The 17,412-nt window shown below is 41.3% G+C and overlaps 1 protein-coding gene and 1 long non-coding RNA gene across 2 annotated transcripts; one reads left to right on the top strand and one right to left on the bottom strand.

The window, feature by feature from the left end:
- Positions 1-407: 407 nt before the first annotated feature.
- On the top strand, positions 408-17,211 carry zgc:154125 (uncharacterized protein LOC768188 homolog). Its single transcript, XM_062526059.1, has 7 exons — positions 408-772; positions 11,218-11,259; positions 11,486-11,701; positions 11,849-12,142; positions 12,620-12,904; positions 13,101-13,331; positions 13,582-17,211. The coding sequence occupies exons 1-7, from the start codon at positions 748-750 to the stop codon at positions 13,779-13,781; spliced, it is 1,293 nt and encodes a 430-aa protein (XP_062382043.1). The 5' UTR covers positions 408-747; the 3' UTR covers positions 13,782-17,211.
- LOC134070229 (uncharacterized) lies at positions 6,154-8,565 on the bottom strand. The gene is made up of 3 exons (XR_009936905.1): positions 8,456-8,565; positions 6,872-7,113; positions 6,154-6,359 (listed from the first exon to the last, which is right to left on the bottom strand). It is a non-coding gene; the product is annotated as an uncharacterized LOC134070229 (long non-coding RNA).
- Positions 17,212-17,412: the final 201 nt, after the last annotated feature.

Raw genomic sequence — 17,412 nt, forward strand, 5'->3', positions numbered from 1 at the left:
AGTGTCGGGATTTCCACCAGCTGTTTGGGAGAGAATTCGTTGAACATGCTCTGTCTGTGCTGAATTAAATTCAGTTAATTTGCATCGCGGCCACAAGTAGCCTAGACTAGGCTATGCGTAGGCTCTGCATTAAGTTGATTACGGCTACGTGTTCATCAACTCTTCTAGCAGTCTAGCAGGGAAGGTGGTGGATTTAAAAGTAGCCTAGAGATTTTGGCACAGGTTATTGTTAATGCGTTGTTGCTGGTCGTCGAAATCATGCAGAATTGCAGCAGCACACGGCTCTGTGATCCAGCATTGTTGATGTTCTGCCAAGTGTCTAGTCAGGTGAGGTCAAGCGCGGGGGCTGGACTAGAGGTTCGAGGTGGGGCTATGTCGTCATAAAACTCCCAGATGTGCCTTTACACGGCAAAACGAAAACGGGGTTCTCAAGAACCTCCACCCTAGAAGCAGTTTTCAAAAACCATCATTTTCAGCCGCCAAAACGGCGTCGTCGTGTAAACGAAAGGCCTAACTGATGGGGAAAAAAACACAGTCTTTGAAAAAAACTTTGTAGTGTAAACACCATCTAGAACCGCCACTGCTGGTATTTCCTTCAGGAAATGCTTTTCTCTGCTCTCTGCTCTGAGTCCGCAGTTTGAGGTCAAAATGAGAATGGGTGTTGGTCACTGGGTAATTCAGCCACTTCCTCTCCAAGCCAGTCAGAGGTGATTTTTGTTCTCTCAATGATCTTCATTTCTTTAAAATATGAAGAGACTCCTCTTCCTAGCAGGTAAGATTATATAAATCATTCACTCATGACACATCTTCTTTCTCTCTCTGTAGTAGCCTAATAGTGTAATTACAGTCAAAGATAGTCATTCACAAAATCTCAAAAATGCATTGATATCAGACCATGAAAGAAATAATTGTGTTTTACCCACAAAACATATTTTGGACTAAATGGCATAATGTCAATAATAAGATAGCCTACATACATTTGGAAAATAAGCATGCCCTGTATGGTATAAAATCCTCGCCAATAGTTTTGTGTGTCTGTAGACATATTTTGAGTTCGTAAAAATGTTTTGTGCACTTGCAAAAATATTTTGTAGTTGTAAAATTTTTTGTGCATGTAAAAATTATTCGTACATCTGCAAATCCGTTTTGTCACTGTGTGGAAAAAAGTTTGGGAGGAGCCGCCTAAGCCTGTGGTAGGTTTAATTTCTCCCTTTGCCCTGTACAAGAAGCAGACATAATTTTGTTCCGTCCTTGCTAGGAATATGCTTAGCTAGCTAGATTAAAACTGTTAACGTTACTAGTGCTCATGCAGTACAACGTTTATAGATATGATGCACTGTAGCCTGCTAAATCTATGGATGAGACTTGCATGATCGCATCTGTTGACTTTCCATTCCACGTCAAACGAAGCGAGCTGATTGGCTGACTGGCTGTTCAGTAAGCAGTGCTGTGATTGGCTGTTTAGGTCACATGACTTTTGGCGATTGGTAAAAAAGTTTCGCACACTTGTAAATTCGTTTCGTACCCGCAGATCTGTTTCGTGTCTGTAGAAAACAGATACGCACTTGCAAAGGGAAAATCTGTGCGTGCAAAAACCGTTTGCAAACTCACAAAACTTTTTTCCACACAGTGACAAAACGGATTTGCAGATGTACGAATAATTTTTACATGCACAAAAAATTTTTACAACTACAAAATATTTTTGCAAGTGCACAAAACATTTTTACGAACTCAAAATATGTCTACAGACACACAAAACTATTGGCGGGGATTTTATACCATAGCCCTGTCCTTGGCTGAGAAAGGTGAGCAAATTGTTTGGACACAGGGCATGTTAGGTTCAAATAGATCAAATTGGAACTTTAAAAAAAAAAGAGAAAGAGGAGATTAGTCACGGCATCTGGGGCTGTTCTGAATGAGTGACATCGCATCTTCCCATTACATGCAACCTTCCCATTGCTCATTTCCACCTAGCCTTACCATTGCGAGGTAGCTCAGAATTAAATTCCCACCACGTCCCTTTGATGGCTCCCTTCCAGTTGGGAAATATTTTGTTAGCATCGTGATCTCATGCAACTCACGATGCAGTTTATGTTTTGTAAACATACCTTACTCTTGTTGTCTTCAGATGATTGGCGGCCCTTTTACCTCGTCATTTCATAATCCTTGGCGTTTCTTCTCGAATTATCTCCCTCAACAATGGAATTCTCTTCTCTGATTGGCTAATGGGGTGGCCATTAACTTCGTATAACCTGCTACCTTCGAAGTAGTTCCCGTATCACACTTGAATATTAATTCGCGAAACTCGTTGCGAAGTTTAAATGAACTGTCACGTTGCATCCAAGCTGAAATACAGACGTGCAGAACCATAGTAACATTGTAGCATATGACGGAGGTGGATTGTAGCTAGTTGGATGTCATGTAGGCTATAAAAGTAGCGATCTTTCAAAGTTAAAGTTAATCAGAATCCTGGGAAATGCCCGCTTGACAACGGCAGAGATAGAACTAACGACTGGCTTTTGGCCGTAGCAACCAGCCATTTAGAACTAACGACTGGCTTTTGGCCATAGCAACTATCCATTTAGAACTAGTAACGGCAGTTTTGTCCTGCAAGTAGAAAGTTGATATGTGGCGGAAAGTAGTCCCACAGTCAAGACAGTTTTAGCGATGTTAACGGACGCAACGGTGGAATAAAACTATGTTCTAAATATACAGGTTATGAATACAAACGGGAGATAAGCGGGATAACGGCCTTCGAGGTCGACCGGTTCGATGGAAATAATGGCACGGCGGAGGTAACTCCGTCTCCGTGCTTCGCACGTCGCCGGAGTTCTAGACCTCCACCTAGCCATTATTTCCATCGAACCGGTCACCTCGTCGGCCGTTATCCCTTACTTATATGATACAGCTTTTCTGCAGAGGTTCTCAAATTCCGCTGCAAGTTCCAAATGAAACGGCCTTCCCAATGTTAGGAAGTCCAATCATTTTGAAGGCTAATCAGACATCTTGAAGCGGAGCGCGAATAACATTGCTCTATCTGGGTCTAGCCTAATCAAGGATCTGTGCTAACCACAAAAGTATGTGGCAACGGGTTCTGAGGCATGAATATCGAACGATTTCATATTAAACGTGGTTCGTCTGCTGTGATTGAAAGTGAAAGCAGTGGGCTAAGATTTCTACGCAAAATCTGAAACTTCTATGCAAAATCTGAAACTTTATTTGTGTCGCGATAGTTGTTTCCTCAGCAGATGCACGAAAGTAATCAAATAAGTTTAACCGTGAGACGTGAAGTTTCATTTGCTTGTTTTGGCGCATAACCTCTCAACAATAATAGCCTACCGACGCAAAGAGGAGTTGATATGGCAAAGTAGGCTACTGTATATTCTCACAGTTGATGACCAACCGTTTTCCGCGCGCCAAAGTGGCGTGTAAAACTAAATAGGTAGGCCTAGGTAGGCCTATTTATAATGTGCCAATAGTATAACTCCCAATAATGTAATAATATATATATTTTTAAAAAACTGTAGCCTAACTAAAAAAGCATGTAATAGCCTTATAAATCCTGATAATAGGCCTAATCCCCGAAAATGTAATAAAGTGCCTTTTCCAATAGCGTAGGCCTAGCCTAATAATCTCTGTAGGTCTACCGATAATGTCAGTTACATAAACGGTTAGGCCTATTACATTATCAGGTTAACCCATTGTTTCCCAACCTTGGGGTCAGGACCCCATGTGGGGTCGCCTGAAATCCAAATGGGATCGGCTAAGATATCTTACAATTTACAAGTCCATTACATTAAATTATGCACTAAAATTTAGTGACTAAATATTAAAATGATATCCAAGTTAAGTAACAGATCGTTCAGCTAAGTAAAGATAAACGTAGACAGCCGAATTGAGATGTTTGATTGATGGAATTATGCATGATAGCGTTCAAAGTTCTCAGTTTGTGATGACAGCTCTGCTCTGTTAAGCAGATTTGCACACTTGCCATATGCCTTACATTCTTTAGTGATGGATTTCACTGAACTCGAGGGCAGTGGTTCTTAACTGGTCTGGTTTAGGACCCATAATATTCCTGTTCATTAAGTCGTGACCCGTATTTTTTAAAAATGAGTTTTTTACAACAACAAGCTCTGCAACCCACCAAAAACGGGTCCGCGACTCACATTTGAGTCCTGTCCCTCCAGTTCAGAAAGACTGCTCTTGGGAATGTTCAGTGACTTGAACTTTTTTTGTATCCATCCCCTCCCTCATGCTTTTCAGTAATCTTTTCCTTGAGTTGTTTGGAGTGTTATTTTGTCCTCATGGTAGAATTATCAGGAAACATACTGATTGACCTATGATTGGACCTTCCAGAAGCGTGTCTTTATATTACTATCCTATACACATTTACTGCACTCAGGCAATCTCCACTTCACTAATCGTGAGACTATTTGCACCAGTTGGCTGGACCGCTGTTGATTTAGGTCAGCCACTTTAAGAATGGTGACTATTTATGCAATCATTTGTTTTGCATTTTATATTTTTCAGTTGTTTGTAGGCATTTGCTGTCACGTTGACATTAAAGAGGCGATTTTTTAACATGACACACACATAGAAACACACAAACTTACACAGTAGCACACACCATAAATCCGCCCTCACACATATACATCCAGACATACACACACAGACAGACACACACTAATTTGAACCTGGCCTACTTCACATCGTTTTTTCAGTGATAGGCTAAAGCTTTCATAGTTTCAGTTTTACACCATGAACTTCATACATTTTATACTGCAAACTATTGATACTGTAAAAGAAACAAATGAAATGTCAGGAAAGTGATGTAAATAACTAGTAAGTACACAACTGAATGACAGAAAGGGATAGAGGGGTAAAGAGAAGGAAAGAGGAGCTGTGACCCACGGACTGCAGTTTTATTCTACTGTGGTTAAAATTAGTGCCCTATATGTGGAGAGTATCGCCAACTCAAATCATGGGCGCCATCTTTACTACCGGAAGTGACGTTCGTCTCAATGATGGTCAATAGGGCGAATATGACATGTTGAAACAAATAGCTTAACATCGTCATAAACAAGCCTATAAATGTTATAATGTGCATCACTATCCATTAAGATGGATATACTGTTGCAAATACGCTGCATTATACATTTTGAAAAAATTAGCAAAGACCAGATAAATAGTAATAAACGTTGCCTAGTCGGAGCCAGCCAGCTCTGAAAACGCCTACGAGGCGAACTTTGTTTATCCAATTTCTTACAGCAGTTAGATATTAGTCTGAGGAAACACCTTGAAATAAGGCAGTAGCCTAAGAGAAAGCTGAAAGCTTCATTTTGGTGAAATAAGCCTGTTTAGGGCACAATGAATAACATCTTACCTTACTTAAGCCAGCGATCCCTACATGTTGCAGCAACTCTTTGAATCACTGTTAGATTTGACGTCTGACCTCCAGATTCGGACATAATGTATTTCGACCGTGCATGAGGCAAGACTAAAATATGCTATTTATTTTCTTTTTTATCAATAAGTATGTTGTTTCAATAGACTCTGGGACAGTAAAAGAAAATAGATAAATGTTATTTAAAAAAATATAGGCTATATTATTATCATAAAGTTAGGCTATTATTATATTAAGTTATTATTATTACAAAACTACATGGAGGTCACCATTAGTTTGACCTCAAACTTTTCCATTAAATAATAACTTACCCCTATGCACAAAACCTGCCAGACAATAATCACATTTTTCCCACTTCCATCACTCTCCTGAACTGTTTTTGTAATTGGACACCATCACCTTGGCCATAAGTTCAACTTTTACAGACTAAATCACATGCTTCTTGCACATCTCTTGCAATACATTTTGGACTCAATCTATTGGTAGGTGCCTTATGTATATTGTGGTGCTCTAGTATGCATCTTCTGACTGCATACTACTGTATGTCTAATTGTTCCAACAGCTAATGCCAGTCAAATTCCTTGTAGATATACTTGGCCAATACAAGCTCATTCTGATACTAAAACACACAAACTTGCTAGGTTTTCAAAAATATTTTTCAATAAAATATATTTCCATTTATTATAATCAAATTAAATAATCAAAGACAACAATTTCTGACTTGTGTAACAAACATTTACAAGACCATCAGAATCTAGGCCTATAGGAAATGCAATATAAGCATGAGGGATGAGGATGAGAGATCTCCATGTGCTCTTTTCAGGTGTCACATTGTTGTCCTCCACCAAGTCCATCCCTTCATGGTCCTTTACATGGCCTGATTAGATGACATGGAGTTGATCAGCTGTCTGCGGTGTCCTCCCCTCAGACCAATTGTACCTTTGTTCTCGTCCTGCATGTAAAATAATGAAACTCTTGTCATTAAATGGGTAGATGTACATAAAAATACCACTATTTCTACCACTGTAGTAAGGACTGCTCTTCTAAAAAATCTGAAATGTGCACAGGTTGTCATTAAATGTGTATGCTTCTACACCACACTCATTTATCTGTCGCACACTCTCTCACACACACCCACAAAACATGGGACACAAAGGGAGCAGACCGTGAATCTCCTCTCTCAGCCTCAGACTTGGATAATACAAGGCAGTACCATTTAACACCACACACGCTACATCCTCCTAATAATTTTACTAATGACATCATAGCAAAGTGTACCTGAGAAACTGCAACTAAGTGCCTTAATTAACCAAAAATATAAACATAATAATGTTAATGGTAGAACACGATGAAGAAAGGAAGCTGTTGTTTATCTTGACTTAAATTGATCCAGCTGAGGAAAGCACTTGTTCTTTGGAAGGAATTTCAATTTGTCTGCATGCAATATTGACACCGATCACATACCCTGTCTGTATAGTGTATTGTGCACACTGTGGTGGAGACTTGGGTCCATGTTGGGTCCATGTTGACTGGGCTGATTTGGTGATGAGGGGTGTCAGGCATCAGGGGAAAGGTGCTGAAGCAAGGAGCAGCAGCAGTAGCCTACAGGATCTTGAGGATGTTGAGGCGACGGGGCAGGGACCTTGAATCAGCAGACAGCTGTATCCCTCTTACTTCACCAGCCACTGACTCTTCTCTACCTACATCTAAAATAACAAAAAAGACAAAGAGGAAGCATAATATTTACTATATTGCTTTGTTTTATAATACAGACATAATTCATCACCTTAAACCATGATTCAGTAAAGCATGGCACACTCACTAGAGGGCTGACAGATTGACAGATTGAAGTATAGCCTACAAAACCAGTGTTGAGCTGAAGTCTGTATTGACACCACTTAATAATGTTGTGATTAGCACACCACCTATCAAGTTTGACAGATAGCTAGCAAATGATATATCTTCAAACTATGCTGTGTACTTCAACAGATTTATTTGGACAATACATCCTTAAAATAGGCAAACAAGACATTGTCTTATTTTGCTCAACAAAAAAGTAAACGCAAAACTAACAGGTTTATCAATGATTACAGATCGCTATGTTACCTGCTAAGCAGCTGTAGCACTATTAGTAAACACACGACACAACACTACGTACTGGCTGCTTGTCTTAAAGGGATATTCCGCCATTTTTGGAAATACGCTCATTTTCCACCTTCCCTCGAGCAAAACAATCGATATTTACCTTGTTCCCGTTCATCCAGCCATTCTGTGAGTCTGGCGATACAACTTTTAGCTTCAGCCTAGCATAGATCATTGAATGGGATTAGACCATTAGCTTCTCGCCTGCTAGCTTCATGTTTAAAAGTGACTAAGATTTCTGGTAATTTTCCCATTTAAAATGTGTCTCCTCTCAAGTTAGAAAGTGCAATAAGACCAACTGAAAATGAAACCTGGCGTTTTTCTAGGCTGATTTGACATGGAACTACACTCTCATCTGGCGTAATAATCAAGGCAACTTGCAAACGTACCATAGGCGCAGTAATATCGTACGCAGCACCTGAAAATAGTCCCCATAGACAACAAGCAGTAGTAGTGCCAGCAGTCTGCAAGTTGCCTTGATTATTACGCCAGATGAAAGTGTAGTTCCATGTCAAATCAGCCTAGAAAAACGGCAGGTTTCATTTTCAGTTGGTCTTACTGCACTTTTTAACTTGAGAGGAGACACGTTTTAAATGGGAAAATTACCAGGAATCTTAGTCACTTTTAAACATGAAGCTAGCAGGCGAGAAGCTAATGGTCTAATCCCATTCAATGATCTATGCTAGGCTGAAGCTAAAAGTTGTATCGCCAGACTCACAGAATGGCTGGATGAACGGGAACAAGGTAAATATCGATTGTTTTGCTCGAGGGGAGGTGGAAAATGAGCGTATTTCCAAAAATGCCGGAATATCCCTTTAATAGCCACTTTAGTGCTTCAAAAACGCAAAAATGCAAGGAAATTAAGACCATAAATGATAACAGTATGAGATGAAAAACCTTATTTACCAGAGTTGTTCCAACCGTTTCCTTTTAGACAAGGTTAAGACGAACGATGTATGATGTATTCGCTGCTCCTCCAGAAGTGGCATCTCTCCGGGTAGTTAGAAACAAAATCCGTGCTGCAAATGTCTTAACAAATCACTAAAAATGCTTATGACGTAAACGTTATAATGTTAACGTTATCAGAAAAGTTTCCAGTGAGAAAATGGGTCGCTGTATGGTGAAGATATTAAGACTTAATGCCAATGATACTCAAACACTGCCATCTGAAAGCATTAGAAAGCATTCTAGTCAAAAGTACTTTTGGTAGTAAAAATGGCGTCCATAAAACACGTGACCACCTCTGAACCAATCCTTGGCAGAACTGCTCTGAACATTCCAAACACAGTTGGCGGTACTCTCCACATATAGGGCACTAGTTAAAATCAGCTAATACATGCTCAGCTCTTTTGTTCAAGTGCTGTGTTGTTTTTGAAGCGGTGTACATGAAGATGTTGCATGTGGCCCTCTGCTTTGCTCTGTTTATTTTTCTTTTGTTGTTATTGTGTACCTATGGGTGAATATCGCTGAGCAGTGCCTTTTGCTGTCCTGGATGCGAGTAGGCCTACTGTAACTCATTTGCCATGTTAAAATAATAAATGACTATGAAAGAGTTTGTTACATATGTCTATTTATCTTTTATTGAGAAAAAACATTACTTTGCCATTTTCCATTCATTTTCTAAATTTATTTTCAGTGTTATATACAGTAAGAGGATGCATGCTATTTTGTAAGACGAGAGTATTAGGTCCACACACAACTAAAGAAATATATATTTTTGCTAGTAACATTGTTAGCCTACTAAACCTGTTAGATCATAGTGTAAAATGTTTTTTTTACAAGACTATTACCATATATGGCCGGTTAGCTCAGTTGCTTAGAGCATGGTGCTAATAACGCCAAGGTCGTATACGGGCCAATGTGTTTGGGCAGCCGTGGCCTACTGGTTAGGACTTCGAGCTTGTAACCGGAGGGTTGCCGATTTGATCCCTGACCAGTCCACGGCAGAAGTGCCCTTAAGCAAAGCGGTTACATGTCGGCAGTCCGACATCCTGCCAGTCCGACATCCCTTTCGTCCGACATGCCGCTATTCAGACATGGTGTTATTCCGACATGCTGCCAATCCGACACATTTTAGTACCCCCATTCCGACAGTTTACAAATCCTATTTTTTTCCACGTCAATTTAACGGACCCTATGAGCCCGACGGACGCAAAGTGCGTCAAAAAACACACCCATCCTTCTCTGTTAGGCCTACATTGCTCCGCGATTATTAGTCACAGCGAGATGAGACCTATATTGCATGAAAGAGCTCAGAACCCGGGCTTTCCAACGAGACTAGACACGTGTCTGTACGATCAAGTATGAAAATAAAAATAAAATCATGATTTTAAATGAAAGTATCATATTTACAGTCTATATTGCTCTGCGTTCACCCATGCAGCCACTGCTCTCGCTTGAATTACTCCGAGACCAGGCATCGCACAGACATAACAAGCATATCAAATGAAAGAGGAGAAACAGAGCTTTCCATTGATACCAAACACATCGATCCTTTTGTGTTATAGAAACAGACGAAGTGACAAACAAATAAGAATCATATAGCTTCGGCTACCGTTACTTTCGTTTGATTTAGGCTACTCGTGAAACCGTAAGATACGGCTTGCATGTCAGATAAAAGAGGAGAGCTAGAGCTATCAACAGATACCAATTACAACCTTCTAGGCCATAAAACAGACGAAGTGACAGCAAAATAATAACTTAATTTAGCCCCACTTAGTCCGCGAATAATGAAAAGAAATTCTTGCCATGTCTATAGAACTGCTTTCACTTCCCCGAGTCGTGCAGGCAACAGACACATAACCATATCAAGAAGTCTTCACAATGACATTTTAAATGTGAATCTTTATTATTTTACACAATTGGATATAGTTATGACATTAATAGCCTATTAATGACCTCATGTCGGAATGGCACGTTGTTTGAAAAAAAAGTTAAATACCGCCACTGCGACCATGAAAAAAAAAATGTCGGACTGGTGGGACTTTTTCCCATAAAGAGACATGCCTCCACTACGACAATTGGACGTCAATGTCGGAGTGCTGGTATGTCGGAATGAACGGCGGTAGCCAAGCAAAGCACCTAACCCGTCACTGAGGGCCCGAGGGCCGCTAGTTGGCCAAGCAGTTCACTGCACTGGGTTAGTGTGTGATTTACCTCACTGTGTGTTCACTGTGTGCTGTGAAATTGGGTTAAATGCAGAGACTGAATTTCCTTCACGGTATCAAAAAAGTATACAGTAATTTCCCGCATATAAGCCGCATTGTGTATAAGCCGCAGGACAGTGTGTTTTGTGCAAGTTAAAATAAACAAAACCAAAATAACACCATATTAACTGCCCCCCCCCCCCCCCTGTATTAACCTCATAGCGGTAGAAATTTTGCTAAATCAATGTATAAGCCGCGGCTGACAGTCGGGAAATGACGGTATACTTACAATTACTTACTTATATAATTTCACCTTTATAACAAAACATTTCTGAGACACATTTCACAGTAGGTCTCCATGTTTTAGGTCTCCATCTCTTAGGTCTCTCTCTTTCTGCAAAACCAAAGAAAACTTTGCATTTCGTTAATGTCGCCATTATGATCATTTTGGGTTGGTGAATGTGTGTGTATTGTTACACACACACCATAGCAATGGCATTTCTATGTTTCTCCCCAATACAGCTGTGACAGTCTGCTGGTTCCTGGTTAAAGCCAAACCTACAAGTGAGTATGCACTTTTCAGACCACATCATGACACATGCTTTGAACATACTAAGCTCTTCCCTAGCATATGATGCTTCAATGAATTCATTAAGGAAAGTATTTGGTTAGTGTAAGGCTATCCATGAAGGCCCTTACCCACTAAATGTTGAGTCAACAAACAAACAATCTGACTTATTGACTCACACTTCTAACATTTAATTTATCTGTTTTTCCTTCACTCTCTCAGTCAAGATGATCCCAAAATATGGCCTCATTTACTGGGGAGACACTGTAAAGCTGAAATGTAGTGAGAAGCCTTCTGAATGGCTCTTCAATGGTGCAACCCTCAATCCATCATACAAGAACCAAACTCTGATCCTGCCTGCTGTGTCATCAAACAACTCTGGAAACTATCAGTGTCGCACTGCAGAGAGGAGCGACAACTTCAACATTAATGTCCTGGGTAGTCAGTTCAAATGCTTTAATATGTAATGTACCTCAAAGTATGGTGAGAAACACTTCATTCTGATTGAAATGTTATAATGTATCTTACTTAATGTCTGCCTCCTTTCTCTTTTTATCCCACCTGCTTCAACTCTACCCATATCAGACTATCTTCCCCCTGCTTTCCTTACTATTGTGTCTGGACATGCAGTGGTCAACAAGAATGAATCCTCATTACTTCAGCTGTTCTCAGATGGGGGCCTAAAAGACTGGCGCTGCCGTATTCTCCGAGATGATAGAGAGTATTATGTGATGATTCCAGAAGGTATGATGACCGGGAACACCATCCAGTTTTATGCTAGAGCTGAAGGAGAAACTCCAGACATTGCTTGGTGCAAGAAAAATGGAACGAAGGATGCAGGCACTATACGCAGCAATTCCATCAGCCTCAGGAGCTCAGGTAATGTGCAAAAAGCTGAAAGTTTTATTGTAGGCAGTGATTAATTGAGGTGTATCAAAACCATGTTGCCATGAAGATGGTTCCTCCACTCAATATTCAGATTTTATGAGTTATCACGTGTGCTGCTCCATATCAATCACTGTTGGGTGTTGAAGGATAGATTATGGTAGGCCTACACTGACTTACAGTGGGAATGGCATCTCTCTAATCTGCTCCTACTGTACAACCACAACATCCAGGTTAATATCCATATAACTTTGGTGAAGTGGTTCGTGAAAGTGAGTCTTTTCCCATGTGTAGGGTAGTATGGTACACACTATGGTTAAACATGACAGCAAAGGGGAAGCACCAGTCCTTATATTATGCTGCTTTGTGCTGCTGTTGAACACACAGCTAGGGAAAACTCTAGTGAGATTCCATCAGTAAGCATACCAACCAAGCGTCTAGTTCTAACCAGTTTGTCTATGTCTCTTCCAGCTATGGAGGTGTTGTTAGAGATCCCCCCTGAACCAGCTGTGCTGGGAGAGCCTCTGACACTGAGGTGTGAGGTCAGAGGAGGTGCCCAAATTGAGGCAGCTGAATTCTACAAGGATAACGTAAAGCTCGAATCTGCTTCGGATGGTTCTTACAAGATCCCAGAAGTCACTGATGGAAACGATGGCTCCTACCGATGCACAGCCACCTACCGCTACACCTACGTAAATCCTCATGGAGCCTTAAAGGAAAATGTGGCCTCAGATCCACAAACATTAATTATCAGAGGTACCTCACCTAAATGCATGAACCTATATGCTTGCAATAATGCAGCGGTGCTTTTATCAAGTTGGGGACTGGTTTCCGAATGTAATGTTTAGATTTGGTCTTGTAACTTGACCTTGAATACACTCATCTCCAGATGAAAAAGTTCAACTGGGTCCCAGAAGGCGCAGCTGGGTCTAACGCATGTGTGATTTTGCAGCTGGTCCACGATCGGCTGTCATTACTAAGGAGGAATCATCTTTACTGTGTTCCTGTTCTGGCTGTCTACCTAATTCAACATTCCGTTGGTACCATCGGGAACCCAATGCTATGGACCTTAAAAGGCATGAGGAGGAGACAAACAGACTCACCTATGACCAGCCTGGAGAGTATGCCTGCCGAGCTGTCTGGGGCTACGGGGCCTCTCGCCGCAGTAAATTCGAAGATGTCGGTAGGTGAACACAACTTTTGCATTTTTTTCTGCCTGGTTTTCTGCCGTGATAATTATGCCCACGTTATGTTCCGTAGATATGTCCTGCAGCACCTGGGTCATCTTGTCCATATCTATTAATATGTGGCTATTTCCTAGCTTATTTTTCCAGTAAAGTAGATTTTCAAAGATATCAAATAGCAGGATCGCTAACCATTTGTCCTTTACTGTTGTTGAATTTCATAATGAACACTTTCTCTGTTTCCCTTAGGGCCAGTTTCGGGTGGTTCCGGCAGCCCAGTGACCTTTCTTGTGGTGGTGCTCATTATCGCAGGATTGCTGTTTGTGGGAATTGCATTGCTATGTCGTAATAAGCGGCGCGGGCAGTCTGGCCTGCAGGGAGACGTGCCGATGACGAGGATGAGGAAGGCCGCCGAGGAGGGCGACGACGAGAAGGATCCCGCTACGTAGGGTGACCACCTGTCCCGCTTTACGTTGTACTGTAGGCTACAGCAATTTTACCCTTTGTCCCGCCTCACGCAAATTGAGCATCTGTCCCGCTTTTTCATTCGACCCTGGCCAATTGAAAATAAATACACAGATACGTCCATAGGCGTAGTGTTAACTTATGTCCAATAGTTTAGTGCAAAGCAATAAAATCGGTAGTCGATAGGCTTAGCCGTACATCAATCAAACTATTGCCTGGTGCACGAACGCCTCCGCAACGTTGTCAAAGATCTCAAATTGGAGAGCGCGCTCTTCGGTCAGGTTAAGCTGCCATGGGCAGTGTGGCCACGAAAAAGAGAAGATGCACTTTTAATAGCGAATGGACTGCAACATAGCCATCTCTTGGCAAAGACCTGTAGACGGTGAAGCAGAGAGAGCATTTTGCATTTGCATTTTTCTCTGGGGCATGGTGAAGAATACGATGTGAAGCGACATGGTGCAAGTGAGTCCTACAAAACTAGAAGCACTCCGAGAGCGCAGACCTAGGCCAAGCGAAAACATAGCCGCCTGGATTACTCCCATTTAATCGTTTGTTCCGTGGGTCATTTCAGACCATTCCTGAAAATGCCATCCATAATTGTTCGAGTTATCTTGCGAACCAACAGATAACGAACAGACAGACAAACAAACAGACAAACAAGCCCCGATGAAAAGTGATCGAGCGTCTATCATGACGTAGGCCTACATCACACACACACACACACACACACACACACACACACACACACACACACACATTCATGTTGCTCTACCGACTGCATAACAAGTTAGTAATTGTTCCAGATTCTGAAATAGCTAGGAAAATGTCATGTGGCTGTTGTTATCAGAAAAGATTCTGGTTTACCTTATTTGCACTGAAATAGCTCAACTTTCTATAGGCAAACCCTTAACATTTTGCAATATAGACTAGGCCTTATATTTTGTTGAACTTAAATAGGTTAGGCCTAATATTTTTTGCGTGTCTTGTATTTTAAGGTGAATTTGATTCACTGAGAGCATTCTTTTAGCTGCATAATGGACAGTTGACTATTTTGATAGTCCCAATAAAGAAGAGATGTTGCAAAATTAGTATGTTGTCTTTTAGGTAGTGTCTCAATATTTTGGTCGGTAGGCTTAAAAAATATTGCTTAGTAAATTAGATAGACAATATTGTACGTTTAAAGTTATTACGTCTGTCCCACATTGTCCCACTTTACCATGCTACTTGTCCCACATTTTGTCTGACTGGAGGTGGTCACCCTACTTACGAGGCAATGGTGCCGATGGAGGCTACGAGGCAGTCGGGGCGGCCAGGGCAGGGGATGGAGGCGACGGAGGTTATGAGGCACTCAAGGGCAAAGCGCAGGCTGAAGTGTACCACACTCTGCGGGGTCCCCAAAGTCAGGGTGCAGATGGGGGGTATGAAGCGCTGAAGCTCAAAGGGCAGGGTGATGGTGATGGTGATGTGTACCACACTCTGCAGCAGCCCCAGGCCCAGGGCGCAGAGGGGGGGTATGAAGCTCTGAAGGGCGCTAAGCAGAGTGAATGTGAAACCTTAAAGTCAAAGGCAGGGGATGGGGGTGGCGGTGGGGAACCGGAGTAGAAAGGGTTGTACCAAGCACTCCGAGAGCGCAGACCTAGGCCAATCGAAAACGTAGCCGCCTGGATTACTCCCATTTAATCGTTTGTTCCGTGGGTCATTTCAGACCATTCCTGAAAATGCCATCCATAATTGTTCGAGTTATCTTGCGAACCAACAGATAACGAACAGACAGACAAACAAACAGACAAACAAGCCCCGATGGGGGGGGCTATAAAAGATAAAAAAGAGAAGGATTGATCAGAGGAGAGCGATTGGTCAGGCTGAAGTGATATGAATGATCAGGCACAAAAACATATATACTCTCACACACATACCAACACAGATCACATATGCACAGGCCAATTTGCATAGCATTAAATACCCTAACATTTCCAAAACACAAGAAAAGCTGATAAATGGCACACATATACATATATGCCTTGTTAGGCCTATACCTGAGAAGTATAAACTACACCTGGGTCATAAGTTATCAAACTAAAATTATACAGTTTATCAATAATAAATCAGTATCATGTTGGGTGCTTTGGGCAAGTGTAGCCAGTAGCACAGTATGTAAATACAGCACAGAGCAGGCTACTGCAGAGGGAAGAGTTGAGCGGAGTGACAGCGCTGTGGTCAGATTGTTCAGGCGTGCAGGGCTCTGGAGTGCTCAGACAGCAGAGGGCTACAGGTACTGGCTGGGGTGGGCGGGTCTCTACAGATGGGCGTGGAGTGGGGCCTGTAGATGGTTTGCATGTCAGAGGCGGTGAGCGGGTGATCATCCTCTGTGCTGTTGTAGTGATGCACTGCAGGGTGGAGCAGCCAGAGCACCATGCCCCATGACTCAGGGGCGCCCATGTACAGTAGATCGTGACTGGCAGCAGAGTTCTTGGCTATTGCCAATGTGCTGGTAGATCAGCACAAGTCGTGGCAAACTGGGGTGTACTAGTCAGCGGTCCAGCACAGTGTTTCAGGACTTTCAGGACAGTGGAGGAACCCCTATCAGATCCAGTGGCATGACAAGAATGCCAGATCAAGTCAAGCTTTTCCTCCATAGTCAACTGGTTGATGCTTTCTCTAGCTTTTGCTCAGTGATGGTTGATATGAAGCAGACAAAACAAAATATGCTTTTTGCATTTACAGTTTCAGGGGTGGGTGGTGGAGGTTCAGATGCATCACAGCAGATACAACATTCACAGATAGCACAACATATATGCTTTTTTAAATCATCTCATTTTAGTGTTATTATTTTCATCATTACCATGTTGACAGTTTTGCAACTGTATTGTAACAGACATGTGGACATTCATATGGTCAGAAAATTGAGTGTGGCAAAAAAGCAGTGATGCTGTGTATTACTACACAGGCAAAAATTATTTAGAGGAGGAAATAGGAAGTGATGTTTGGTTACTAAAATGATGGCTATGGATGGCTGGAGGTGGGTAGGTTTAAACTTTTTTACATTATATTTTCAGGAGATCAAGCCTCCGATTTATATAAGCAGAGTGTTTGTTAAGAAATATATGTTTTATTTTTATATACATGTATTATATTATATTGACTTTCAAAGCTTTTATTCAAATCATGTTTTAAAATGTGTGTGGTTTACTGTACCTGCCAAATGATACCTGTCATCTATTAAGCACTTTTTAATCTTCTCTAATGGTTTTTTTTTTAAAATCACTTTGAATTACCAATGTGTATATGAATTGTTGAATAAATTTGCATTGCAAACTATTACACTGGTGCAGTGTAACAGAGTAACGGTTACAGAGTGGAAGCTTGCAGCTGTAAACTACAAATGGCAAATAATAAAGAATTTATTTAGAGTAACACAGTCTGCATTTTCTTTTTAAAAACAAAACAAAACCAAAGACTGAACAATGGAAATGTTTGAACAAACTAGGCACACAAATGTTAGCAAATGTGTCTGGTAACATGAAAATAGAGCCCTACAGAGATACACATAATAAAATACTGTGTGATAAATTTAGTAATAATTTAGTTCGAGGAAGTCACTACCAAAGCCTTCTT

This window comes from Sardina pilchardus, chromosome 22, assembly GCF_963854185.1.
Source record: "Sardina pilchardus chromosome 22, fSarPil1.1, whole genome shotgun sequence".
NCBI classification, from domain to species: Eukaryota; Metazoa; Chordata; class Actinopteri; order Clupeiformes; family Clupeidae; genus Sardina; species Sardina pilchardus.

Excerpts from the sequence above, each read along its gene's own strand:
- zgc:154125 (XM_062526059.1), top strand. The coding sequence starts at position 748 with ATGAAGAGACTCCTCTTCCTAGCAG. Across the intron at positions 12,905-13,100 it reads ACAAACATTAATTATCAGAG|CTGGTCCACGATCGGCTGTC; the intron begins GTACCTCACCTA and ends GTGATTTTGCAG. Across the intron at positions 13,332-13,581 it reads CAGTAAATTCGAAGATGTCG|GGCCAGTTTCGGGTGGTTCC; the intron begins GTAGGTGAACAC and ends TGTTTCCCTTAG.